At 57.0% G+C, this 25,861-nt stretch overlaps 1 protein-coding gene across 1 annotated transcript in view; it reads right to left on the bottom strand.

The window, feature by feature from the left end:
- The window catches only part of MAP2K2 (mitogen-activated protein kinase kinase 2), a 31,795-nt gene extending 6,800 nt beyond the window's left edge, over positions 1 to 24,995 (bottom strand). The window contains exons 1-7 of the mRNA XM_004093134.3: positions 24,595 to 24,995; positions 18,446 to 18,656; positions 11,818 to 11,964; positions 4,917 to 4,994; positions 3,757 to 3,808; positions 3,547 to 3,671; positions 1,790 to 2,003 (exon numbers count right to left, since the gene is read on the bottom strand). Coding sequence (XP_004093182.3) covers positions 1,790 to 2,003; positions 3,547 to 3,671; positions 3,757 to 3,808; positions 4,917 to 4,994; positions 11,818 to 11,964; positions 18,446 to 18,656; positions 24,595 to 24,686 — 919 coding nt within the window. The 5' untranslated portion in view covers positions 24,687 to 24,995. The remainder of the gene's footprint in view (positions 1 to 1,789; positions 2,004 to 3,546; positions 3,672 to 3,756; positions 3,809 to 4,916; positions 4,995 to 11,817; positions 11,965 to 18,445; positions 18,657 to 24,594) is intronic.
- Between the last annotated feature and the right edge of the window lie 866 nt (positions 24,996 to 25,861).

The raw sequence follows: 25,861 nt of genomic DNA, 5'->3' as shown, positions 1-25,861 counted from the left end.
CGGGCGCCCTCCTCCCCATGCCAGCCTAAATTGGAGGCGGGTGTGCAGAGGCACTGGACGAAGCTCCCCTGCCTGACTCGGGGTTCCATTCCCTGGGACCCATTCCCTGGGACAGCTACTCCTTGCCTGAGCCTCTAGTGAATTAAAAAACAGGCAAAAGGAACAAGAACATTTTTTGAGAAGTCACACATTTGGCTCAGTGAGGCTTGCCGGACGTGCCAAAGTCATCACCCCTCCTCTCTGGAGGGCAGGGGGAGGGACGGTGCTGACCGCAGGCAAGGACAGCAGTGTGACCTTGCATGGAGCTGCTGGCGGTGATGGTGGCAGGCCCCGAGTGCCACTCAGGACGGGAGACCGGCTAGGGGTGGCTGACCCCTGTCTGAGAACCAGCTGGCCAGGCCTGAGCTTGGCAGCTGGACTTTCGCCTTCTGCCCGTCCTGAAATGGGCAGGCGGGCTGGGGTCAGGGCTGGGGATGGTATGCCACCTGGGAACTGGGACTGGGAGAGGCTGAGGCTAGGCCTGAGGATAAGGACTTGGGGGACTCTCCCTGGGATGAGATCAAGACATCCCAGCAGCCTGGCTGGAGGGGAGGAGGTGGGCTTGCCAGTGCTGTGAAAATCACCTCACAGCCCCAATCCATCCAGGGTAGAAGGACCACAAAACGTGGCCCGTTCGTGTCATAAAATACTACTCAGCCTTTCAAAAGGAGCCAGGCTCTGACACGCACCATGGCATGGGTGACCCTTGAGGACACTGTGCTCCGGGAGAGAAGCCACACAAAAAACACAGAAGGCCACACAAGTGTGTGACCCCATTTCTGTGAAATGCCCAGGACAGGCCAGTCCACAGAGGCAGGAAGGGGATGGAGAGTGACAGCTGATGGGGACGGGGTTTCCTCTTGGGGAGCTGAGAAGGTTCTGGAATTAGAGGTGATGGGGCACAGCACTGTGACTGAAAACCACTGAACTGTTCACCTGAAATGAGTGAGTTGTGGGGTGTGTGCTTTGTAGTTCGGAAACATGGTTTTAAAACCAACCATAGTCCGCTACAGGGGCCTTTGGGGTCTAACGCCACTAACTCTCCCTGATGTCTGACTTTAAAAAAATCACAGGACCCTCTCGTGATTCCGCACCAAGCAGGGTCCGCCCCCGGCTCTTCCCTCAAGCGGTGGAAGTGTCCGCTCAGCCATCTCTGACTGGCGTCAGGGAGCTCCCGCTCCCGAGGTGCCCGCCCTAAGCGCCGGATTGTCCTCTGCGAGCCCAGCTGTCCCTGGGGCCTGAGCCCTCCCGCCCCCTCCTGGGCTGCGTCCCCTCCTGTGTGTGTTGGGGCTGGAGCCAACAGGCCACTGAGGGCCATGCCAAGTCAGATCTCCACTTCAGGGCTCCCTGGAAGGCTTGACCCGCAACACAGGAGCGTGTCACCTGCAGAATCCAGGCTCTGCGGTGGCCAATTCCTTCCACTTTTCTGTACATTTGAATGCTTTCAGGACAAAATGTTGGAAAATCCAACTGCCCAGGGGCTTGGCGGCAAAGCCGTGCTCCCAGATCCCTCCAGCTGGCAACAACAGGTGCAGCTGCCCTGGACAGAACAGGTTTGGGGCGCTCACTACTTCCAGCTCTGTCCCCGGAAACCCCAGGACCATCTGAGGACTGCTGACCACAGTCGGCACCATCCAGGCGGACAGGTGGTGCGACAGGGGCAGAGGGGAGGCAGCTGCTGGCCCCGGCACAGCAGGCCCCGCGCAGGGCACTGCACGTCCAGACCGGAAGTTGCAGACTCAGGCCGTACCGCTGATGGGGCGCCCGGGGGGCCTCGGCCGAGGCGAGATGCTGTGAGGCTCTCCTTCTTCCCCGTCGACCACGGGCCGGCCAAAGATGGCCTCCAGCTCCTTGGCATCGGGCGGGGGGATGGGGTACCTTCCGATGGCCAGCTCCACCAGGGACAGGCCCATGCTCCAGATGTCCGACTGCACCGAGTAATGTGTGCCCTGCAACCGCTCCGGCTGCAGCAGAGCCAGGGAGGAAAGAGCCCAGAGGGGCGAGGATGGCAGCTGGAACCCGGGAGGCTTGCCCCGTTACAGCCCCCGTCACCCTCCCCATGGCTAATGACCGCAGCCATGGACGGAGAGCTGTTAAGCAATTCGACCTCCCGGCTCACCCCCCAGGGCCCCCCTGCAGCACTTGCTGCAGAGGCCTCCAGCCCCAGGCCTGGAGCTGGTGTTGGCCGCAGCTCTTGAAGAGCCTGCAACGCTCAGCACTTTTGGGAATAGACGATGGGCCCCAGGAAGCAGGGGCCTCCTCCACAGCTAACATCTCAGAGGCTGCTCCAAGGCTCAATTTGGCAGGTTGCTGAATCCCCAGTCATTTCCTAAGACTCCAGAGTCCAATTTCTTGGTCCAGAAATTAACTAAGGGCCGGGTGCGGTGGCCCATGCCTGTAATTCCAGCACTTTGGGAGGTTGAGGCGGAAGCCCAGGAGTTAAGACTAGGCTAGCCAATATGGCGAGACCCCGTCTTTACTAAAAACATTTTTTTAAAAGTTAGCCAAGGTTGCCGGGCATGGTGGCTCACGCCTGTAATCCCAGCACTTTGGGAGGCCGAGGCGGGCGGATCACAAGGTCAGATTGAGACCATCCTGGCTAACACGGTGAAACCCAGTCTCTACTAAAAACACAAAAAATTAGCTGTGTGTGGTGGCGGGCGCCTGTAGTCCCAGCTACTCGGGAGGCTGAGGCAGGAGAATGGCATGAACTCAGGAGGCGGAGCTTGCAGTGAGCTGAGATGGCACCACTGCACTCCAGCCTGGGTGAGAGTGTGAGACTCTGTCTCAAAAAAACAACAACAACAAAAACAAAAACCAAATTACCCAGCTGTGGTGGCACATGCCTGTAGCCCCAGCTGCTTGGAAGGCTGAGGCAGGAAAATTGCTTGAACCCGGGAGGTGGAGGTTGCAATGAGCCGAGATTGCACCATTGCACTCCAGCCTGGGTGACAGAGCAAGACTCTGTCTCAGAAAAAAAAAAAAAAAAAAAGAAACCTGGTAGGCATTGCTAGAGACAAAAACCTACGAGAGAATTCCAACAGGAGGAGGAGATCTGGCCGGTCGCGGTGGCTCAGGCTCACTGCTAGTGGAATCCTAGCACTTTGGGAGGCTGAGGCAAGAGGGTCACTTGAGCCCAGGAGTTCATGAGCAGCCTGGGCAATACAGTGAGACCCCATGTCTACAAAAGATTAATAAATTAACAAATAAAAAATAAAGAGCAAGGGGAATCCGAAAAGCAGGCTCCCAGGAGGCACCAGCTTTAGATGTGCCTTGTGGCAAGTGGGGAGAGCTGATGGAGGGGAGGGTGCAGCTGGGGTGGGACTGTCCCGGGGGTGCTAACAGCCATGTAGGAGCGTGTTCCATGAAATAGCTGGGAAAGCCTTGTGGGAGGCGGGGAGAGCTGTGCAGGAGAACTGGGAGGGACAGCTGCGCAGGAGAACTGTGGGGGAGAGCTGAGGGGGAGAGCTGGCGGGGAGCTGGTGGGGAGAGCTGGCGGGGACTCACAGCCATGTAGGAGCGCGTGCCCACGAAGGAGTTGGCCATGGAGTCGATGAGCTGGCCGCTCACCCCGAAGTCACACAGCTTGATCTCCCCTCTAGAGTTCACGAGGATGTTGGAGGGCTTCACATCTAGGGGCGGCAGGCTGTGGGTGAGGGGCGCCCAACAGTTGCCTGCCGGCCCACGGGGCTCTGGGGAGGGCGAGCTGGGCCTTACCTCGGTGCATGATCTGGTGCTTCTCTCGGAGGTACGCCAAGCCCCGGAGAACCTGCAGGGGAGCGCGGAGGGAGTCACGGGACAAGGCCGCCGGGGCTTAGCCCCTGACCGAGCCCAGGGGTCGGACCTGAGCAGCCAGAGCTGGAGCAAGGGACCTGCAGCAGGAACCCTGTTTCAGGCTGTGAGGAGCTTGCTGAGGTGGAGCAAGCGAGGGCAGAGACAAGACAGCGCTGACAGCCCTGTGCTGGTGTGTGCAAGTAAACCCCGGTTCCCACATGGCCGCAGTGCAGCCGATGCCATTACTGCCTTTGATTCAGAGCACACGGCTCAGCCCCAGGGAAGCTGAGACAGTGGCCCACGGCCCGGGAGTAGGCTGGGCTGCTGAGTTTGCCCACATCTGCCTGAAGGGCAGCATCTGGGGTCCCAGGGACTGTGCTAAGGGCCCCCAGACGGGACGGGCTAAGGGTGCCTGGGAAGGACGCCGCTTCCCCCAGGCCCAGCCTGGAAGGAGCATCCCGAGAAGTGAAGCAAGCAGCACAGGCGGTGTGACGGCAGCTTTCGACTCTGAAACGCGTGTCTGGCAGCCCGCGGCCTGTGTCTTAATCCCACACCGGTACAGCCAGGCGGGACTCGGCCCCTGCTATGGACAACGTACAAGCTCCTAGAAGCAACCCGTGGGTCTGCTGAGACCACACGGCTCTGCGGAGCAGCTGTGCTGGAGACTGGGCAGCAGAGACGCCCTCGGCCCCGGTGACATTTCTAACAGCAAGGGGGAGTGTGTCTGGAGGTCCTGGGGTCCCACATCCCACCCCAGAGTCTCCCCTTCAACAAGCTCCTGTCCCCTGCAATGTGCCAGCTGCCAACATCCCCCTGCCACAAGGGGCAGAGGGGACCAGTGTGGCAAACAGAAGATGCTAAGAGTGAAGAGGGACCTATAACATCTTCACTCGGCAGACGGTGACCTCAGGCCCCAAAAGGGACGTCACTTGTTCAAGCTCCACAGGGGGTGGGCACAGCCTTGGCCACTCTCTCTCTGCAGGGGCCACCCTAACTCCCACCACACTGTGAGTGGCTCCTGGAACCCTGGCCGTGTGGAAGCGGTCCGTGCAGAGTGTGGTGGGGCGCGACGTGGGCGTGAGGTGGGTCTGCAGTGGGCTCACCGCGATGCTGACTTTCCCCAGGATCTCCTCCGGAATCCTCTTGGCCTCTTTCAGCACCTGGTCCAGGGAGCCGCCATCCTAGAGGGCACACAATGAGTGAGTGCAGGCTCTGCGCAGGTGGCCGGGAAGCCACGGACGCGTCCCCCAACTCCTGGCGAGGGGGTGGTCTGCCTGACGGGAAGCAGGGGCCAGAGCCCAACTCCACCCACTGGCCAAGGGCAGGGGGTCTTCCGACAGTTCTGCCTTTGGGTCTGAACACCCACCCACAAGGTGGGAAAGAAACAGGGCCCAGGGTGCTCCCGCCTCCCATCCCATCCTCGAATCAGTTGCGTGACTCGGCCCTCCTGAGGTCGCCATGGCAGAGGCTCTGCTCCAGGCCAGCCCAAGCTGTGGCCGGGGGCTCAGCCAGCTGTGGGGCCCGCACTCCTTGCAGCCCGCGTGGTGGGCTTGTCTGTGCGCCATGGGAGGTGGCCAGGCTGGAGACCAGCTTCTTGGGCCTGGGTCCTTTTCCCAGCACACGAAGGGAAGGGGAGGGTGAGGGCGTGGAGGAGATGCGGGTGCTGCCCCATGTGGGAGGAGGCGGCGGGTTGCTGTGTGCCTGTCCAGACCCCCACGGGGGCTCCCTAGCCAAGCCCTGCGGCTCCACTTCTGGGCATCTGCCCTGCGCCTGTCCCTGCCACCTAGGGCAGAAAGGCCAGGCCGAGTAGGAGCGGGTGCCAGGGGGTACATGGACTGCAGGAGGGACCCCAGTGAGGCCAGCCCAGGTGACAGTAACCTCAGCCCCTCCCCACAGCCTGCGGTCTCCTCGCCGCTGTGCCGGGCATCCTGTGGAGGGCCTGGAAACGAGTCATCGCGGGTAGGCCGGTCCCTGGGTGTGGCCCCACATCCATGTCACAAATGATAAAACAAATTCCACGTCTTGCCCAAGGCTGGGGGGCAAACCTGGAGACCAAAACCCCCAAACGCCAAAACCCCAGGCACTGGGAGCCACCCAAGGTGCCTCTTCAGAGGCAGAGGCTCCGGACACACCTGCCAGGCCACCCCCAGGACAGCAGGGGGTGACAGGCTGAGTTCCCACTGCCACCGTCTGGCGTACGTCTCTTCTGCGCTCAGCAGAGAGGAAAGTGGAACTGAGGCTGGAGAGGGTGGGCTGGGGGAGCCTGGATTTCCCCACCATGCTGCTCCGGGACTCCTGCAAAAGCCCAGCCTTCCCTGGGACGGCTTTCATTCACATGGGTGGGAGGGGCCGGGGGAGAAATCCTGGGACTCAGGGGTGCCGGGGTTGCTGCTATCTGGCCACTTCTGTCCAGCTAGGCTCGGAGAGAAAGGCCGAAGGCAGTTCTAGAAAACCCAACACGCTTTGAGGCCTCTAGAGCACACATGTGACTCCATCCACCAGCTCCAGGCTGAAGACACAGACACTCAGGGTGAGAGGGCAGGTATGGCCAGAGCTCAGACAGCCCAGAAGGAGGTGCCAGGACGGGAGCTCCGGTGAGCCAGGGCCAGGAGGAAGCTGCTTCTATTCTCAGTTTTTATCAACCTACCTTAAAAGAATTATTTAAAATGAGGCCGGACATGGGCTGGGAGCAGTGGCTCACGCCTGTAATGCCAGGACTTTGGGAGGCTGAGGCAGGTGGATCACTTGAGGTCAGGAGTTCAAGACCAGCCTGGCCAATATGGTAAAATCCCATCTCCACTAAAAATAAAACAGATTAGCTGGGTGTGGTGGTGGGCACCTGTAATCTCAGTTACTCGGGAGGCTGAGGCAGGAGGATCACCTGAACCCAGGAGGCAGAGGTTGCTGAGAGTCAAGATCGTGCCACTTCTCTCCAGCCTGGGCGACAGAGCAAGCCTCCTCAATTGAAAAAAAAAAAAAAAAAAAAAAAAAGCTGCACGTGGTGGCGCAAACCTATAATCCTACCACTTTGGGAGGCCAAGGCAAAAGGAATGCTTGAGCTGAGGAGTTTGAGACCATCCCGAGCCACAGAGTGAGACCCCATGTCTACAAAAGATACCAAAATTAGCCGGGTGTGGTGACACACACCTGTAGTCCCAGCTACTCAGAAGGCTGAGGTGGGAGGATCCCTTGAACCTGGGAGGTCAAGGTTGCAGTGAGCCGAGATCACACCACTGCACTCCAGCCTGGGTGACAGAGCGAGAAGACCCTGTCTCAAAAAAACAAAAACCAGAAAAAGACCAACAACTCGAAAGAGGCAGGGTGGCGAAAAACAAACAGACGCAACAAACGCAACCCTAAAACCCTAAAACCCCTGCTCCCCAGCACAGCTCCTTCAGTCTTCATTTCTCCTGGGGTCGCAATCAATGTTTGTTAGTGAGAAAATACAAAGAGGCTTTCCCCGGAGATGAAGGCGGGCGGAGTGCTGTGCTGCAGCCTCATGAGCCGGCGGAAGACGCCTCACAGGGGCATCGCTCTCTCTGCAGCCGCCTTTCTCCACTGTGACATCGGGGCCAGGTCACTCTCTGGGGTGGGGCCGACCTGGGCACTGCAGGGTGCTGAGTAGCATCCCTGGCCTCCACCCACTCCACGCCAGGAGCATCCCCCAGTCGTGACAACCACATACATCCCCAGACAGTGCCAGGTGTCTCCTGGGAGGGAGAAGTGCCCCTGGTTGAGAAGGGCTGGTCTGCAGCTACAAAGACCAAAGTCTGGCAGGGTAAGCAATTTGTCTGAGTCACAGAGACAGGATGTGGTGCAGGGGGGATTGCAGCTGTGTACTGCTGACCCCAAATCTCACTCTGTGCATGACCATACACGTCTACGGTGTGTGTGTGTGTGATGTTTAAAATGGTCTTGTAACTGTAATTTTGTTACGTAGGTAGTGGGTGAACACATTTTTCTTATAAAAAATTCAAATGAGGATAAATAACCCGGATGCCCATCACTTCCACCATTCTCCCCTCAAGTGTGGCTTATATTGCTCCAGATCTTTTCTCTTCTCTCTCTCTCTTTCTTTCAGACAGGGGTTGCCCAGACTGCAGCACAGTGGTGTGATCTTGGCTCACTGCAGCCTCGACCTCCTGGGTTCAGGCAATCCTCCCACCTCAGCTTCCCAAGTAGCTGGGAGTACAGGTGCGCCACCATGTCCTGCTAATTTTTTGTAGAGACGGGGGTTCCTCATGTTGCCCAGGCTGCTCTCAAAGTCCTGGCTGAAGAGGTCCTCCCACTTCAGCCTCCCAAAGTGCTGGGATCACAGGAGTGAGCACCCGGCCCCCAGATCTTGCTGTGTATTTGGAAACACAGACTCAGGACCCACTCTCTTGCCCAGGCTGTAGACCAGTGGCTCAATCATAGCTCACTGCAGCCTCGACCTACTGGGCTCATGTGATTCTCCCAAAGCACTGGGATTAAAGGCATGCTTGCCCAGCCAGAGTTGAAAATAACATCGAAATGGGCTCATGTCTGTAATCCCAGCACTTTGGGAGGCCGAGGCAGGACGGTCACTTGTGGCCAGGAGTTCAAGACCAGTCTGGGCAATATGGAGAGACCCTATCTCTACAAAAATAAGCAAATAAATTAGCTGTGCCTGGTGGCTCTCGCCTGTGGTCTCAACTACTCGGGAGGCTGATGTGGGAGGATAGCACCACTGCACTCCAGGCTGGGCAACTCAGCAAGACCCTGACTTGAAAATACAATAAACAGGCCGGGCGCGGTGGCTCACGCCTGTAATCCCAGCACTTTGGGAGGCTGAGGCGGGCGGATCACGAGGTCAGGAGATCGAGACCATCCTGGCTAACACAGCGAAACCCGGTCTCTACTAAAAATACAAAAAATTAGCCAGGCGTGGTGGCGGGCGCCTGTAGTCCCAGCTACTCGGGAGGCTGAGGCAGGAGAATGGCGTGAACCCAGGAGGCAGAGCTTGCAGTGAGCTGAGATTGCGCCACTGCACTCCAGCCTGGGCGACAGAGTGAGACTCCGTCTCAAAAAAAACTTAAAAAGCTACTCGAGCATGCTGGTACACCTGTAGTCCCGGCTACTTGGAAGGCTGAGGCAGGAGGATCGTTTGAGCCCAAGAGGTGGAGGCTGCAGGGAGCTAGGATCATGCCACTGCACTCCAACCTGGGTGACAGAGAGAGACCTTGTACCCCCTACCCCCCCAAAAAAAGAAAGAAAAAAATGCAAAATAAAGATGACATAGAAATATGGGGAAACAGCGTAGAAATACAGGGAAATGGCTGCAGCAGCCAGGACACGGATGCAACACCCCGTGCGTGCCGAGTGCCATCCTGGGAGGAGCTCACACAGTCCTCACCCCAGCAGGGACTACGACCTCCCTCAGCTTCACAGCAGAAGTGGCAAAAGTCCTGTCCCAAACCCATGGTAAGGGTGAGCGGTGGGGCCAAGATCTGACCCAGACGCCCATCCTCAGCCCCGGTGCTAAGCTGCTCACTGGGGTGGCCTGGGAGGGAATGAATCAGGTGCTGGGCAGCCCCTTCTGTGGAAACCTATGGGCACTCGGGTGAATTCTGAGAGCATCGTTCAGCATGGAGAGAATTCACAGGGCTGGCGAGGATGGCAGGGATGGCCTCCTTGGATGACTTTACTTCCGAGGATGCTGCCCTGTCAGGGCTCACTCGATGCTTTAAAATCAACGCACTCCACGTTGTTTTTGTTTGTTTGTTTGTTTTGAGATGGAGTCTCGCTCTGTCGCCCAGGCTGGAGCGTAGTGGCGCGATCTCGGCTCACTGCAAGCTCCGCCTCCAGGGTTCATGCCATTCCCCTGCCTCAGCCTCCCGAGTAGCTGGGACTACAGGTGCCCGCCACCCTGCCTGGCTAATTTTTTTTGTATTTTTTTTTTTAGTAGAGACGGGATTTCACCACGTTAGCCAAGCCAGAATGGTCTCAATCTCCTGAATTCGTGATCCGCCCGCCTCGGCCTCCCAAAGTGCTGGGATTACAAGTGTGAGCCACCGCCCCCGGCTAGACAACCTTGGGACTTTTAAAGGACGCACTCCATAAACACAGACAGCACAGCCTGTGTCTCCCTCCTGCATCCTGGTGGTCTGTGTGGTGTCCCCTGGGGTGCCAGCACCCACTCTGGGAACCCCCATTTTAAATTCACCAAGAATAGAGGTTGGGGGCGGGTTGCCACACTCTCCCCTTCTGCATGGGAAGAAGGGGGCTCGAGAACTGAATCAGCCACGCAAAAGGAGGATGGACAGAATTCCTGAGTAGCGAGGGTGCCTGCCGGGCGCGAAGAGGAGGGGGAAGACGAGGAAGACGAGGAGGAGGAATAGGGAGCACCACATAACAGAGGGGCTGCCTCAGACCACAAAGCGCTTCCTCATCCTTTCCTCGCCCTTTGATGCCGCCGGCACCGTGACTCTGCGAGCAGCGGGGCAGACGCCAGGTCTCCCTCGCAGGCGGGAAAGGGGCTCCAAGGCGGGTGCTGCCTTGCTCGGGTCACATGGCTACGTGAGGGCCTTGCTCAAATTCACTTCCTGCCTTCATTACAAAACTGTCAAAGGGGATCGCACGTTTGCAGGGTGTCACCCAAGCATTTTGGTTTTGCAAAGGACGCTGTGCGGCGGGCGGTCTGATGCCTGATGAGCTCGGTGTGGCGGGGTCGGCAGCATTTCCTCCGGGGTTTTGAGCTCTGGCCACTTCTCCTTTTGTTCCACCCAATCTCACCCGCTTCTGGGCTTCAAGGCCAGAGTGTCATAACAAGGGGGCACGTTGGAGTCAATGGAGGGGCTGCCTATGCCCCACCCTAGAGACTGTGATCCCACAGATCTGAGCTGGGGGAGGCACAGGCCTGCCTTGACAAGCTCAGACTGCCACCCCTTCCTGAGAAGGCCATTTAAAAACAGTCATCAGCTTTGTTTTGTTTTGAGACAGCATCTTGCGCTGCTGCCCGGGCTGGAGTGCAGTGGCATGACCAAAGCTCACTGTAGCCTCAACCTCCCGGGCTCAAGTGATCTTCCCACCTCAGCCTCTCATGTAGCTGGCGCTACTTTTATCCCCATTTTTAAATGTTGTTAACAATTTTTAAACAGGCACGTGCCACCACACTCACCTAATATTTTAAATTATAGAGATGGTTTCTCACTATATTGCCCAGGCTGGTATCGAACTCCCGGGCTTAAATGATCCTCCCACCTCAGCCTCCCAAAATGCTAGGATTACAGGCATGAGCCACCGTGCCTGGCCTAATAGTGATCAATTTTTAATTGCATCTACCCTGGAACCCAGCAATTCCCTCACACAGCTTAACTCACAGGTTTGCCTGCGAGTCAGTGCCATGTTATTTGAGATGGGGCAGAGACTGGAAACAACCTATGTACCCCCCAAAACGGGAGTGTTTCCCTCTATGCTGTCATAAGGACACCCGGGATATAGCAAGAGAAAAAGCAAAGCTGGGAGGAAGGCATGAGTGCTTAAAAAACAAAATCATTGGCTGGGCGCAGTGGCTCACGCCTGTAATCCCAGCACTTTGGGAGGTCGAGGCAGGTGGATCACCTGAGGTCAGTAGTTTGAGACCAGCCTGGCCAACATGGTGAAACCCCGTCTCTACTAAAAATACAAAAATCAGCCAGGCGTGGTGGTGGGCGCCTGTAATCCCAGCTACTCGGGAGGCTGAGTCAGAAGTATCACTTGAATCTGGGAGGTGGAGGTTGCAGTGAGCCGAGATTGCGCCACTACTAGACTCTAGCCTGAGTGACAGAGTGAGACTGCCTCTCAAAAAAACAAAAAGAAAGCAAAACAAAACCAAAGGCGTCTATATACACATACTTGTATGGCATCGACTGCCTTGAGAAGGATCCCCTGGAAGCCAGCGCACTGTTGCCTCCGAGGAAAGGGCCCGTGAGGGGGTCTTCCTTCTCCCCAGTATGCTCTGTTCCGTGGAGGCCCTGCCCCTGCCCCTGCCCTGGATGCACTCACCATGTGCTCCATGCAGATGCTGATCTCCCCGTCGCTGTAGAAGGCCCCGTAGAAGCCCACGATGTACGGCGAGTTGCACTCATGCAGGACCTGCAGCTCACGGATGATCTGGTTCCGGATGGCCGGCTTGATCTCGAGGTGGATCAGCTGCCAGGGAAGAAGGGCGAGACTGGCTTAGGGGACGCCTGAAAATGGGATGAAGGCATTTGGGGCCTCTGCTCTGCAGGCGTTCACAACAGTGGTCAAGACCAACTCAGTACCCCCTCCGCAATTCCACCCCTAGGTGTCCGCCTAGGAGAAGTGGACACATACGTCCACACAGAAACGTGTCCACAAGTGCTCGCAGCAGCATGATTCACGGCAGGCAAGGATGGAAAGAACCCAGGCGTCCACCCAGGGCAGAACAGGCCAACCCAGCACAGCCCACCCCTCACCGAAACAGGACTCAGCCGTAAAGAGGAACCAGGCCAAGACCCCGGCCACACGTGGGTGAACCCTGAGGATGTCATGCTTAGTGCGAGATGCCAGACACAAAAGGCCACACAGTATGTGATCCCATTTCTGTGAAATGTCCAGGACAGGCTGATCCAGAGACGGGAAGGGGATGCATGGGTGCCGGGGGCTGGAGGAGGTGATGGGGGTGACTGCTGATGTGGACAGGGTTCTTTTTGGGGTGATGGAATACTGTAAAATTGACTGTGGTGATGAGGACAATGTCGTGAATATCCTACAATCCACTGAGTCACATACTTTCAAAGGGGACACTGTAAGGTATGTGAATTACACCTCAATAAACCTGTTTTCAAAAAAGACCAATTAAGCAAACACTTAATTCCCACTCAGTTGTAGTAGGAGCTGCGTGAAAGCGTTTTTCCCCATCAAATCAGACTTTGACAAAGTGCTCGCCTTTCCCAGGAGGGAGGCAGGGCAATGGCCCCCCTCTAGGCCTCTCTCCACTTGGGGTGGGTCTATCCCGAGCCCCTTCCCACCCTCAAGCTGGAGACATCCCGTGGAGACGTTAGTCACACAGAGCTGCGGGCGTCCCTGAGAATTCTCCCTCTCCTTCAACCCAAGTTCAAGATGGCAGGGGAAATCTTCATCAAGTTGACCCCGGTGCCACTTTAAAAAGGCAAGAAGCCAAAGATCCACTCGAGAGATGCAGAAAGGAGGCCTGGCATGGTGGCTCACGCCTGTAATCCCGCACTCTGGGAGGCTAAGGTGGGCAGACTGCTTGAGGTCAGGAGTTCGAGACAAGCCTGACCAACATGGTGAAAGCCCATCTCTACTAAAAGTACAAAAAATTGGCCAGGCGCCGTGGCTCACGCCTGTAATCCCAGCACTTAGGGAGGCCAAGGCAGGCGAATCACGAGGTTAGGAGTTCGAGATCAGCCTGGCCAACATGGTGAATCCCCATCTCTACTAAAAATACAAAAAATTAGCCAGGTGTGGTGGTGCGCACCTGTAATCCCAGCTACTCAGGAGGCTGAGGCAGGAGAATCACTTGAACCCGGGAGGCGGAGGTTGCAGTGAGCTGAGGCTGCGCCACTGCACTCCAGCCTGGGCGACAGAGTGAGACTCCATCTCAAAAAAAAAAAAAAAAAAAAAGATGCAGAAAGGACATCAGATAAAACACCACGGGCAACCCCTAACCCCATGGACAAGCCCCAGGAGAGCCAGGACACCCAGCATGGCAAGGAGCAGCCTGAGGCTTTGGGCCAGCACCCTGGAGAATCACAGCAACCCGCTCCAGCCACTGCAATAAGACAAGAAAAAGATACGATTTCCACTCATCCGCCACAGAGGCAAAGCCAGTCCCAGGTGCAGGCAGTGAAGGGGCGGCCAAGCAGAGACAGCTCCTTCCTGGAGGAGACCTGGGGTCAGGACGGGAACAGGAATGGGTAAGACCACCTTGACGTGGCAAAAATGCCACCAAGGAGAATCAACCTGGGTGCCCAAGGAGCAGCAACAAGGAGGTGACACTGGGGCCGGGCCTTGAGGAAGGACACAGTCACCATGAGGAGGAGATGGGGGAGGGTGTTCCAGGCAGACGGACAAAGAGCCGCCTGTCAGCGGGCATGGAGGCATGAAGGAGCTCTCGCTGCGTTCGGGGCAACAGGAGGCTGACCGTGGCCACAGCACAGTGCGTGTGTGGGGAGTGGCCCCTGCCTAGGCCTGTGACCTTGAGAAGCATGGCAGGGCCTGGGGCACGGTGCCCAGCTCCTCCGACCTGGCCGCTCCTCAGGCTAAGCGTCTCCCACCTTGACTGCAGTCCTGGCGCTGCCTGCCCCTGTAGCTCTGGCTTCTCCCCTCAGGCCAGCCTGCAGAATCCAGCTCCAGATGGTGGCCCCTGGACTACTCCACTCCCTCATGGTGACCCCACAGGCCCCAGGGCCACCCCAGCACCCCAGGATGCTCTCCCCTCCAGTCAGGCTGTAACTGAGAGGTGCTGGTTCTCACTTCTGTTGCACAAGGGCCTGGTACTGAAGCTCGGATGTTCACGTGGAGGTTGGGAGATTTACCCGAAAAGGCCACATTTGTTTTCACACCAAGCCCTTGAAGCTTGGTGCGTGTTTTCCATGTTCAGCACATCCGGACTGACCGCATTTTAAGAGCCCGGTAGCCACATCTGAACAGGGGCTGCTGTCTTGGATGGCTCAGCTCCTGACCCAAAACTTCAAAGGAGCCACAGATGGGTGACAAGAAGCAGTAAAGAGCGCGCGTTCGGCAGGCCGTCGCAAGTCGTGATTTAGGAGAGGAAGTGGCGGACGGGCTACTGGGAGGAATCCCAGAGGCCTTGGAACCCAGGAGCCCCTAAAATGAAATGAGGCTGTCGGAAGCAAAAGGCCTTCTAGAAGGCTGTAGTAAATAGCAGATGCACGGGAGGCCAGTCTGCACAGGGCGGCTGCGGTGTGCTCTCAGTTTTAATGGTTCTGTAATACCTGGGGCCTGTCGAGCGAGCATTCCAGATGAACAGGCAGCCACCACAGAGGGTGTGCGGGGTGAAAGACAGACAGACAGACAGGAGGGGTGGGGGCGTTCCTGAGCACCTGCACCCTCTGAAGTTCACCCTGACAACCCTGGGGGATGGGTGTACTGTACTGCCCCGCTGGTGCTGACTGAGCAAGCCCAGGTTCGGAGCCTTGGAGCCATGTTCCCAGTGGCATTAGCTGCTAAGTCAGGATTGGGGCTGCCTCGGGGAACGCTGGAGCCCGTATTCTTTCCAGGACACCACGGCCCAGGCCGTGCCAGCTCTAATAGCTGATTAAATGCGGATGGTGTCAGGGTGTTAAAACTGAATGCCAGACCTGGCTCGGAGGTGGAGACGGTTGCTACGGAAGAATGAGGAATTTGAGCCAGGGGTGGGGTTGGGGGATTCGGAGTAGGAAAAGAGAGGAAAGAGCTTCACTGAGTGTCGGCGAGAGCCGGAGGGGGAGAGGAGGACCAGGCCGCCACCCCGCAGGCCTGGAATGATCTCAGCAACATCGTAAATCATGGATCAGAAACTGACAGCTCCCGAGCTGGATGTAGCCAACAGTCACGTGTGGCCCACACTGGGCTTCCAAACATCCTGAATTAGCTGTTGTCAAAAATTGGCAGAGAGCCAGGGGCAGTGGCTCCCACCTGTAATTCCAGCGCTTTGGGAGGCTGAGGCGGGAGGATCACTTCAGGCCAGGGGTTCAACACTGGGCAACATAGCAAGCCTTCATCTCTACAAGAGATTTTAAAAATTAACACACAGGTTGGGAGCAGTGGCCAGCTAGGGGACCGTAGTGCAATGGATTCTGGAGGCTCAGCCCTGGCAGCTGCTCCCGAGCCCGAGCAGATCCAAGAGAGTTCAAATCCAATTCAGGCACTGACCCCACACAGCCTCGGTTTTTTCAACTGTAAAATGGGGCTGCTGCTCAATTTTAATGAGAACATGTGTCAAAGGTGTTGGCAGCGGCTTCGACTCAGGTCGTCACTTGTGAGACAGCAGCTGGTACTGTGAGGTGGCCTTGGGCAGGCCATGTGACCGCCACCCTGGAAGTAAGCTACGGCGGAGTGGAGGAACTCAGAGGCAAGAACAAACAATCTCATCTCTGCCATGAGCACGGGCAATTCAAAGAAGCCCCACATGCGTAACAAGCAGCACGTTCTTCACCTACCTCCCTGGCCCAGGTAACGCAGGGACGCTGCTCTAATGGGAGAGGGGTCAGAGGCCATGGCCAAGCCAAGAAGACATTTACAAACCAGCATGACCTTAAATACCGAGACAAGGCCGGGCGCGGTGGCTCACGCCTGTGATCCCAGCAATCTGGGAGGCCAAGATAGGTGGATTCCTTGAGGTCAGGAGTTCGAGACCAGCCTGGCCAACACGGTTAAACCCCGTCTCTACTAAAAATACAAAAATTAGCCAGGCATGGTGGTGCGCACCTGTAATCCCAGCCACTCAGGAGGCTAAGGGAGGAGAATCGCTTCAACCTGCGAGGTGGAGGTTGCAGTGAGCCGAGATTGCGCCACTGCACTCCGGTCTGGGTGACACAGTGAGACTCTGTCTCAAGAAAACAAATAAATAAAAATAAGTAAATAAATAAGATGAAATGAAAGGAGCCCTCGCAGCCCCACCTGCATAGCAGCCAGAGCCGCTGAGCCCACGAGCTCAATGCATCCTCTCCCACCCCTGAGTTTTCGGGTACTTTAAAGAAAACCTAATTTTGAAAGAATTATAGAAGGACAGGAAGTTGCAAAAATAGTACCGAGAGTCCCGTGTGCCCTTTCCCCGCCTCCTCCGAGGTGACTGACATCTTACGTGACGGAAGGACAGTACCGAAACCCGGAGCCGACGTTGGGACACCCCACCCACCAGACCACAGAACCTGCCCAGCCACGCCTGCCCTCAGGTTCAAAGGCCCCGATCTCCCTTTCCCGGCTACGGTAAAGCTGCAGGTGGGCCCGGCTTCACCTGCGCCTGTCAGCAGGAGCAGGAGCTGCTGATACAGCAAGCATTGGGTTCATGTCCACTGCCCAGCCCATCAGGGACCACTGGAGGCTCCCTGAGAAGCCGGAGGGTCTCTGGCCCACATGGGGACTAGCACTGTCTCAAGGCCCTGCTGTGGCTGTGTGAAACACACGCTTGCCTTTTTCCTCCCGGTGCTTCGGGCGGAGGCGGACCTGAGCTTTCCAAGGCTGCTCTGGTTTGGAAGAGGCTGCCTGCAGTACGGGGACAGAAATAGCAAGTCCGCGGCTGCAGACTTCAGGAGGGAGGGAGGGCAGCACTCTAGAGGCCAGAAGACAGAGCTGCAGAGCTAAATCCCCGCAGGAGCTGAGCCGCTGCTCCCGAGGAAGGCAGGGCCCTCAAGCAATGCTGCCACCTGCGCAGACCCACGGGACTCGGTGCAGTCAGGTTCCCCCAGTTTGGGGAACTACTGGATGGTGGGCTTCCAGGAAGAGGCAGCGTTCTGTCTGAAAGAACACCAGTGAGGAGCTGAACACCCTGTCAACACTAAGTCCTCTGCTTATGTGTTTAAGAGCCACTGTCCCCAAGTGGTCACATCCTCGCCGTATCCCCTGGGCACTATTCTCAAACACAGAGCAGAGAGGCTGCATCACGGCCCAGGAGCCCGGGATGACAAAGTTCAGGGGCCATGAGCACCAGGGCTTGCAGATTCTCAAAGGGTGGGGTGACAGCCAGCTTTATGTGTCTCCTCGGTGAGACCACAGTGCCCAGTTGTCAAACGCCAGTTAGAGTTTGCTGGGAAGGTATGTTTTTAAGATGTGATTAACCTTTAAATCGGTAGACTCTGAGCAAAGCAGATTACTCCACCCCAGGGTGGGTGAGTCTCAGCCAATCAGCTGAAGGCCTTCAGGGAAAAGCCTGCCCAGGCGCGGTGGCTCATGCCTGTAATCCCAGCACTTTGGGAGGCCGAGGCAAGAGGATCACTTGAGGTCAGGAGTTTGAGACTAGCCTGGCCAACATGGTGAACCCCATCTCTACTAAAAAAACAAAAATTAACTGGGTGTGGTGGCATGCACCTGTAATCCCAGCTACTCGGGAGGCTGAGGCAGAAGAATCCCTTGAACCCAGGAGGGAGAGGTTGCAGTAAGCCAAGATCACACCACTGCACTCCAGCCTGGGCGACAGAGTGAGACTCCATCTCAAAAACATAAATAAATAAATAAACATACAGAAGGCGCAGCAAAAACATGGCCCGATCATCTTACGTCACCACCACTGCATAGGCGGTCCGTCACTGGCTGAGCCATCGCCATGAGGTGCGTGGCTGTACACATCGGCGCAAACTCGCACACACGCTTCATCTTCATCGCTTGTTTCTCTGGAAAACCCTAACACACTCATATTTCTGAAACCCTCATGTGCTAGCTTTCTGGGAATGTGGATTTAAAGTGCCCTCCAGGGCAGAAAGTAGTCACTGGAGGGCACAGCTGCGTGTGGCTGGTATGGCTGGCACTGCTCCCATCTGCCCAGAAGCTGGGCGCTTTCTCAGGACCTAGAGTCCCTGGCAGGGATGAGGGACGGGGCCTGGAGCGAATCAGAATGCAGAGACCCAGCTGCCTTCCCAACCTCCCTCCTGTTTCCAGGGGGACCTTCCCCACCACTCCCCGACCTCCCCGACCCCACAGCGCTCACCTTCCTGGCCATGATGAGGCCTGAGGGTCTGTGCTGGACTTTGGTGACCACCCCGCCGTTGCCCGCGCCCAGCTCTGAGATCCTTTCGAAGTCATCATCTTTGAGTTCGCCGACCTTGGCTTTCTGGGTGAGAAAGGCTTCCAGCCGCTTCTTCTGCTGCTCGTCAAGTTCCAGCTCCTCCAGCTTCTTCTGCAGGTCCACCAGGTTTGCCCTGCAGAGACCCCCAGGGCAGGGGTTAGCTACCTAGGGAGATTCCACCTGGCCGTTTACCATGTGGCTGTGGTGCACCGGCCCCCAGGAGGACACAGACTGGATTCCTGCACTTGAGGGGTTCATGGTGTAGAAGGAAAGAAGGATCTGTGCTGTGTACCCCAGTAGAAACACCAATGACCAGAATCCAGGGCAGCTCCCCAGGAACTGAGGAGGCTGCCTTGATCCCATCTCAACAAGTCTAGCAGACCTCAGGACCTTGAGGATAAGCTGCAGCTCAAAGGACCCAGGAGGTCTCCGTCTTTTTTTTATTTTTCTTTTTTTTTTGAGACGGAGTCTCCCTCTGTTGCTCAGGCTGGAATGCAGTGGCGCGATCTTGGCTCCCTGCAACCTCGGCTTCCCGGGTTCAAGAGATTCTCCTGCCTCAGCCTCCCAAGTAGCTGAGATTACGGGCTCCCACCACCATGCCCAGCTAATTTTTGTATTTTCAGTAGAGACAGGGTTTCACCATGTTGGTCAGGCTGGTCTCCAACTCCTGACATTAAGTGATCTGCCTGCCTCAGCCTCTCAAAGTGCTGGGATTATAGGCGTGAGCCACTGCACCCAGCCAGGAGGCCTCCTTCCTAACGCACGAGCTCCGGACCATGTTGGGAGGAGACCAGGAAGCTGGGATCGGATGAACGGAGCCCGGGCCAGGATGCCTGTCTTTGCAGGAGATAGAGGAACAAGCGTTCTGAGCAGCCTCAGAGCACAGAATGAGAACCAAGAGTAGAAGGCAGAAGGCTCAGCACAAAAGCTGCATCAGATAGGCATGGTGGTGCACGTTTGCAGTCCCAGCTACTTGGGAAGTTGAGGCACGAGAACTGCTTGAACCCGGGAGGTGGAGGTTGCAGTGAACTGAGATCTTGCCACTGTACTCCAGCCTGGGCAGCAGAGGGAGACTCTGTCTCAAAACAAAACAAACCAAAAAACCAAAAAGGCAACAAAGTGAGACCTACAGCCGAGCATGGTGGTTCATGCCTGTAGTTTTAGTTACTCAGGAGGCTGAGGTGGGAGGATCACGTGAGCCCAGGAGGTCGAGGCTGCAGTGAGCCATGATCATGACAATGCACTCCAGCCTGGGCGACAGGGCAAGACCTTGTTTCTACACAACAAAAAAATTGTAAAAATTTAAACAAGCATGTACATTGCACTTTATTGGGTGATTCAAGGAATCTTCGAAGGAAATGTCGACAGTAAAAGCTATTTTCACAAATGCCTTGACTTGGAACCAGATCCTGGAGTAACAGACAACTTCTCTGTAACAGACAATTGAGCGCAATGCACACAAGAACCCAGTGCTGTGCAAAAGAAATGGAATGTAAGCCATGCGTACAACTTAAAATCTTCTAGTACCCACGTTTAAAAAGGTGAATTGATTTCTTTTCTCTCTTTTTTTTTTTTTTTTTTTGAGACGGAGTCTCGCTCTGTTGCCCAGGCTGGAGTGCAGTGGCGTGATCTCCGCTCACTGCAAGCTCCACCTCCCGGGTTCACGCCATTCTCCTGCCTCAGCCTCCCGAGTAGCTGGGACTACAGGCACCCGCCACCAGGCTCGGCTAATTTTTTGTATTTTTAGTAGACAGGGTTTCACCGTGTTAGCCAGGATGGTCTCGATCTCTTGACCTCATGACCCGCCCACCTTGGCCTCCCAAAGTGCTGGGATTACAGGCGTGAGCCACTGCGCCGGCCTGAAATTAATTTTAATAACACGTTTAACCCATCAAAAATGTTATCATTTTCAATGTACAACCAGTATGAAAAATGAATGAATGTTTCACAATGTTTCCGCCTTAAGCCTTTGAAATGTACAATGGCATTATTGCGCCTATGCTCTTGTGGGTTCGGACAATTCTCGTTTTACGTGTTGCCTGTAGCCAGGGGCTATTCAATCAGGCAGTGCAGCTTTAAACGTCTCTCTGGAAGAACAGGCCACCTCCAGAGGTCCCAATTCCGGAAAGGGCTAAAGCCAAGGTGGACAGCCACAGAGGGGACTGAAGCAGGGAATGAAGGCGTGGACTGCTCCTTCCTTCTGGAAACTTCCAATCCCAAAGTTCAACCACTGTTCGCCTACAGGTGGAAGTGGCATAAGCCACGGGGCACACGGGCCAGAACCGAGGCGATGGTGCTGGAGCTGGTGCTGCAAAGAGCTCGCCAGAAGGCAGGGGCCTGGGCACCGCTTCCTGGGCTGGACAAACACCATCTCATTCCATTCTCTCCATCGTCCCCGGAGGCCCAGGCAGGAGGGAACAGACTCACAGGGGTGGGGGAACCTGCCCGAGGTAACAACACCTGCCTGAGGTCAGGACAACCCCTGCTTGTCTTAGTGTCCCCCATGAGGGGAAACAGGGCCCTCGTCAGTGCTCACTGAGTAGTTGCTGAACAAGGATCCAGCAGAAGTAGGAATGGCGAGACCCTGGGAGTGGGACAGAAGGTAAGGCAGGGAACATGAATGAATGAAGGAGTAACATGAATGAATAAATGAATATTTATTTTTTTTGAGACAGTCTTGCTCTGTCGCCCAGGATGGAGTGCAGTGGCACGATCTCAGCTCACTGCAACCTCTGCCTCCTGGGTCCAAGCGATTCTCCTGCCTCAGCCTCCTGAGTAGCTGGGATTACAGGTGTGCACCACCAGGCTCAGCTAATTTTTTTGGCATTTTTAATACAGACGGGGTTTCGCCATGTTGGCCAGGTTGGTCTTGAACTCTGGGCCTCAAGTAATCTACCCACCTTGGCCTCCCAAAGGGCTGGGATTACAGGCGTGAGCCACCGCGCCCGGCCATGAATGAACACTTCTGATGGCAGACTTGGAAGGTCTCAAGTACTGCTCAAAACATCGAAAATGCATTCTGGAGTCAGCTGACTAATCCATCTTACATTTACTGGCAACCCAACTGTGGTTATTAAAACAAAACAAAACCTTGGCGTCCCTACAGCCGGCTTCCTCTCCTGGGGGAATCCTTCAAGGGATGGAAATCAAACCCCACACGGAAGAGAACGTGAAGGGCGAGTTCTGTGCAGAGAATGAGGAACAGGTCCCCGTGTCTGGCTGTGCCCGTGTTGACTTGCACACATTGGCATCAAGAGTCTTCATCCAGGTCACAGAAGGCCAGCCCCCGAGCGGGAGAGGCCACCAGACATGCCACAGTCCTTGACACCTGGTTCTCGAGGAGTCACACCACAGGCACAGCACCCGGACCCCAGCCAAGGGCCCCAGGGACCGTCCTGTCCTGCCTCGGCCTGCAGAACGGGAGTGCAGAGATCACCCTGGCATGACCCCACCAGTGTGTGCCCCCAACACCCAGTCCCCTCCCTTGTCCTGGAGCAGTGCGATTCTGCCAGCACGCCACCCCGACCCCAGCATGCCCCTTTCTCAGACCCCTTCACCCAGGCCTCTGGTCGCCCTCCACCTCCTCAAAGCTTCTGCACTGGGTAAGCCCCTCACGAGGGTTTTCCAGTCCACTTACTTCAGAATCTGCACCTCCGCTTTCAGGGGCCAACAGGGTCCCCTGATCCCCACGCCTCCTCATTCCTCACACTCTGGCTTCCCTGTCTCCTTACCCCACTCCCAACTTCAGGGACTCCACACACCGGGCACTGCCACAAGCAGGAGATGCCCTCTCAGAGATGCCCATCTTGACCCCCCAGGACCCCATCCTGACCCCCTCAGAACCCCAACATGAGACCCCTAGGACCCCCTGCTCTGACCTCCCAGAACCCCCACAACATGACCCCCACCAGGACACCCTAACCTGACCCCACAGAACCCCCAACATGACCCCCCAGGACCCCCTAACCTGACCACCCGTAGAATCCCCAACATGACCCCCTAGGTCCCTCTAACCTGACCCCACAGAACCCCTACAACACGACCCCCCAGGACCCCCTAACATGACCCTGCAGAACCCCCACAACATGACCCCCCCAGGACCCCCTAACCTGACCCCGCAGAACCCCCAACATGAACTCCCAGGAGCCCCTAACCCGAGACCCCCCAGAATCCCCCAACATAACCCCCAGGACCCAACCTGGCCCCCCCAAAATTAACCCCATGGGACCCCCATCCTGATCTCACTAGATCCCCCCCGCAGAAACCCCTCCATTTCGAATCCCTTAGAACTCCCATCCTGACCCTGCTAAAGCTCCCCACGTCCTGACTCCCCAGGACCCCCCTTGTCCTCAGATACCCCAGAACTCCCACCCTGACCCCTGCTAGAGTCCCCCCATCCTGACCTTTCTAGGGTCTCCGACCCCATCGTGACCCCCTAGGACATCCCCCTCCCACATCTTGACCCCTCTGGGAGCCCCCTGTCCTCCCCTCTCTTCCCTTTTCCCTGGTTGTCTATGGGCCTCCTCACCCCATCCTCTCCCTAAGGGACCCCCCAGCCCCACCTTGGCCCCTGGGTGTCCTCTTCATCCCATGCCAACCTCATTACTCAGGGACTCATTTCCCAAAAGGACCGCTCCCCGCCCCCCAAGACCTCTCAGTCTGTCCTCCCCACCCGGGTGCTGCACTCTCAACTCAGGGACCCTCCCATCCCATCTTACCCCATAGGGACCCCCCTCACCCCATCTCTCCCCCAAGGGACTCGCTTCACCATCATTTCAATATGCAGGACACCCCTTGCCTATCCTACCCCCTACAGATACCCACCGACACATCCTCTCCTCCCAGGGACCCCTCAACCCCATCTCACAATTCAGGGGCCCTGCACCCCATCTTCTCTCTGCAAGGACATCTCCTTGGCGTGATCCCAAGACTTAGGGACTCCAACCCCTATCTTTTCCCCAAAGGGATCTCCCCTCACTCCAATCTCATTACTCAGGGACCCCGCCATCTCCCCGATTTCACTATTCAGGGACCATTCACCCCATTTCACTACTCAGAGACCCACCACCATTCTGCTACTCAAAAAATCCATGCCCTGTCTTTTCCCACAGGGACCTCCCTTGGCCCTATCTCATTATTGAGGGACCCTCACCCTGTCTTTTCCTACCAGGGACCCTACCCCATCTCAGTCTCATCACTCAGCGACCCCTCACCCCATCCTTTCCCCTCTGGAGCCCCCTTGCCCAAATTCCCTCCTCAGGGGCTGCCTGACCTCCCCTTGCCCCATCCTCTCCTCTCAGGAACGCCCTGCACCCCAATTTCCCTACTCAGTGGCTCCCCTCACCCTCATCTCATGACTATGGCAACCTTTACTCTGTCCTTTCCTCTTAGGAACCCTTCACCCTCATTTCACTACTCAAGGACCCCACACTCTGTTCTCTCCTCTTAGAGATATCCCTCACCCCGATCTCACTGCTCAGGGAGCCTCATCCTGTTCTCTCCTTAGGGACACCCCTCACTCCGATTTTCCTACTGAGGGACTCCCCTCACCCCAGCTTCACTTTTCAGAAGCCCCACATCCCATCTTCTGCACTGCAGGGACCTCCCCTCACTCAATCTCGCTGCTCAGGGACCCCTGCCCCCATCCTCTCCTCTTAGAGACATCCTTCACCCCAACTTCACTACTCAGAGACTCCCCTTATCCCAATTTCACTCTTCAGGAACCCCACATCCCATCTTTTCCACCACAAGGACTTCCCCTCGCCCAATCTCACTGCTCAAAGACCCTCGTCCCATCACCGGCCCAGATCCCCCTGCCCCGTGCACCCTTCGCCCCGTCCTCCGAGGGTCCCCGGAACCTCTCGCCCCATCCTCCTTCGAAGGCCCCCTGCACCCCTCGCCCTGTCCTCCCTCGAGAGCCCCCTGCCCCGTGCACCCCGCACCCCGTCCTCCCCCGTGGCCCCCCTGCCCCGTGCACTCCTCGCGAACCCCCTGCCCCCCTCGCCCCGTCCTTCCCCGAGGGCTCCCTGCCCCGTGCACCCCAAGCCTCCGACTGACCCCTGCCCACTCACTCGGAGGCGCCCTCGCTGGTAGGGGACGGGCCCTCGGCGATGGTAGGGTTGATGGTGAGCGCCGGCAGCACCGGCTTCCTCCGGGCCAGCATCGGGGCTCCGCGGGCCGGCGGCGGCGGCGCCTCTAGCCGGGGCCCATAGGGGGCGGGCCGGGAGCGATCGGCGCCTACGCGAGCCCGGGGCTGCGGCCGCGGCCCAGGCCGGCGTCGGGGCGGCCGAGGGCGGGCGGCGCTGCGGGCCTGGGCCGAGGGTAGCCGACGGGCGCTGGGGCTGAGGCGAGCGAGCCGCCACCGCTGCGGAGGCCGGAGGGAGGCTGACGCCGCAGCCGGAGTCCAAGAGGCAGGGGGAGGGGAGGGGCGGCCACAAGATCGCGGACCGGCCTCTCGCGATAACGAGATCGGGAGCCGCGATGGACCCCACCCCCAGCCGCCGCGGCTGCGCAGCAGCCCGAGGCCGCCTTTCGGAGGGGAAAGAGGCGGAGACCGACGCGACGCGGTGCCCCGACCGTGCGCTCTCGCTTGCCGTAGCACGGCGCGTGTGCGCAAGCGCTTGGGCCGTGACGCGCGGGAGCAGAGAAGGAGACGGAGGTATGAAGGCGGGGATGTTGGTCGTGCACAGGTGGGCAGGGAAGCCAGACTCCTGAGAGCCTGTGGTGCCCCAGGCTGGGGCTGAGAGAACCCGTAAGACCCCAGAACAGTGGACGAGACCCACCCAGAGTCCATTTAATCTTTTTGGTAAGCGCGGACATCCGCCCCCAGCCCCCACCGCCTTAGAGTGTCAGTTACTCCTCCTCTTTCATCAGAGCAAGGCCACTCTAAAACATTTTTTAAATTTATTTTAATTGACAAAATTGCATATATTATTATGCGCATGTTAAAACATTTTTGTTATAAAATACACATAACATAAAACTTGCCATTTTAACCATTTTTAAATGTACAGCTTAGCGGCATTAAGCAACCACCAGCACCACCATCTCCAGAAATTTCTCATCTTCCGAAACTGAAACACTGTCCCCTATGAAACCTCACTCCCTATCCCCGTCCCCAGCCCCTGGAACCCAGCATCCTACTTCCTGTGAATCTGATGATTCTAGGGACCTCATATGAGTAGGATCATACAGGTTTTGTCCCTTTGTGTCTGGCATATTTCACTGAGGGCCACGTCCTCAAGGTGCATCCATGTTGTAGCCTGTGTCAGAATTTGCCCACTTGACTACTCTGGGCATACTTCCAATCGGGTAGCCCTGCTCCAAAAAGGAGCAGAA

The sequence above is a fragment of the Nomascus leucogenys genome, chromosome 17, assembly GCF_006542625.1.
Source record: "Nomascus leucogenys isolate Asia chromosome 17, Asia_NLE_v1, whole genome shotgun sequence".
Lineage (NCBI taxonomy): Eukaryota > Metazoa > Chordata > Mammalia > Primates > Hylobatidae > Nomascus > Nomascus leucogenys.
The sequence above is the reverse complement of the archived record's forward strand: the minus strand, read 5'-3'. Positions and strand labels throughout refer to the sequence as shown.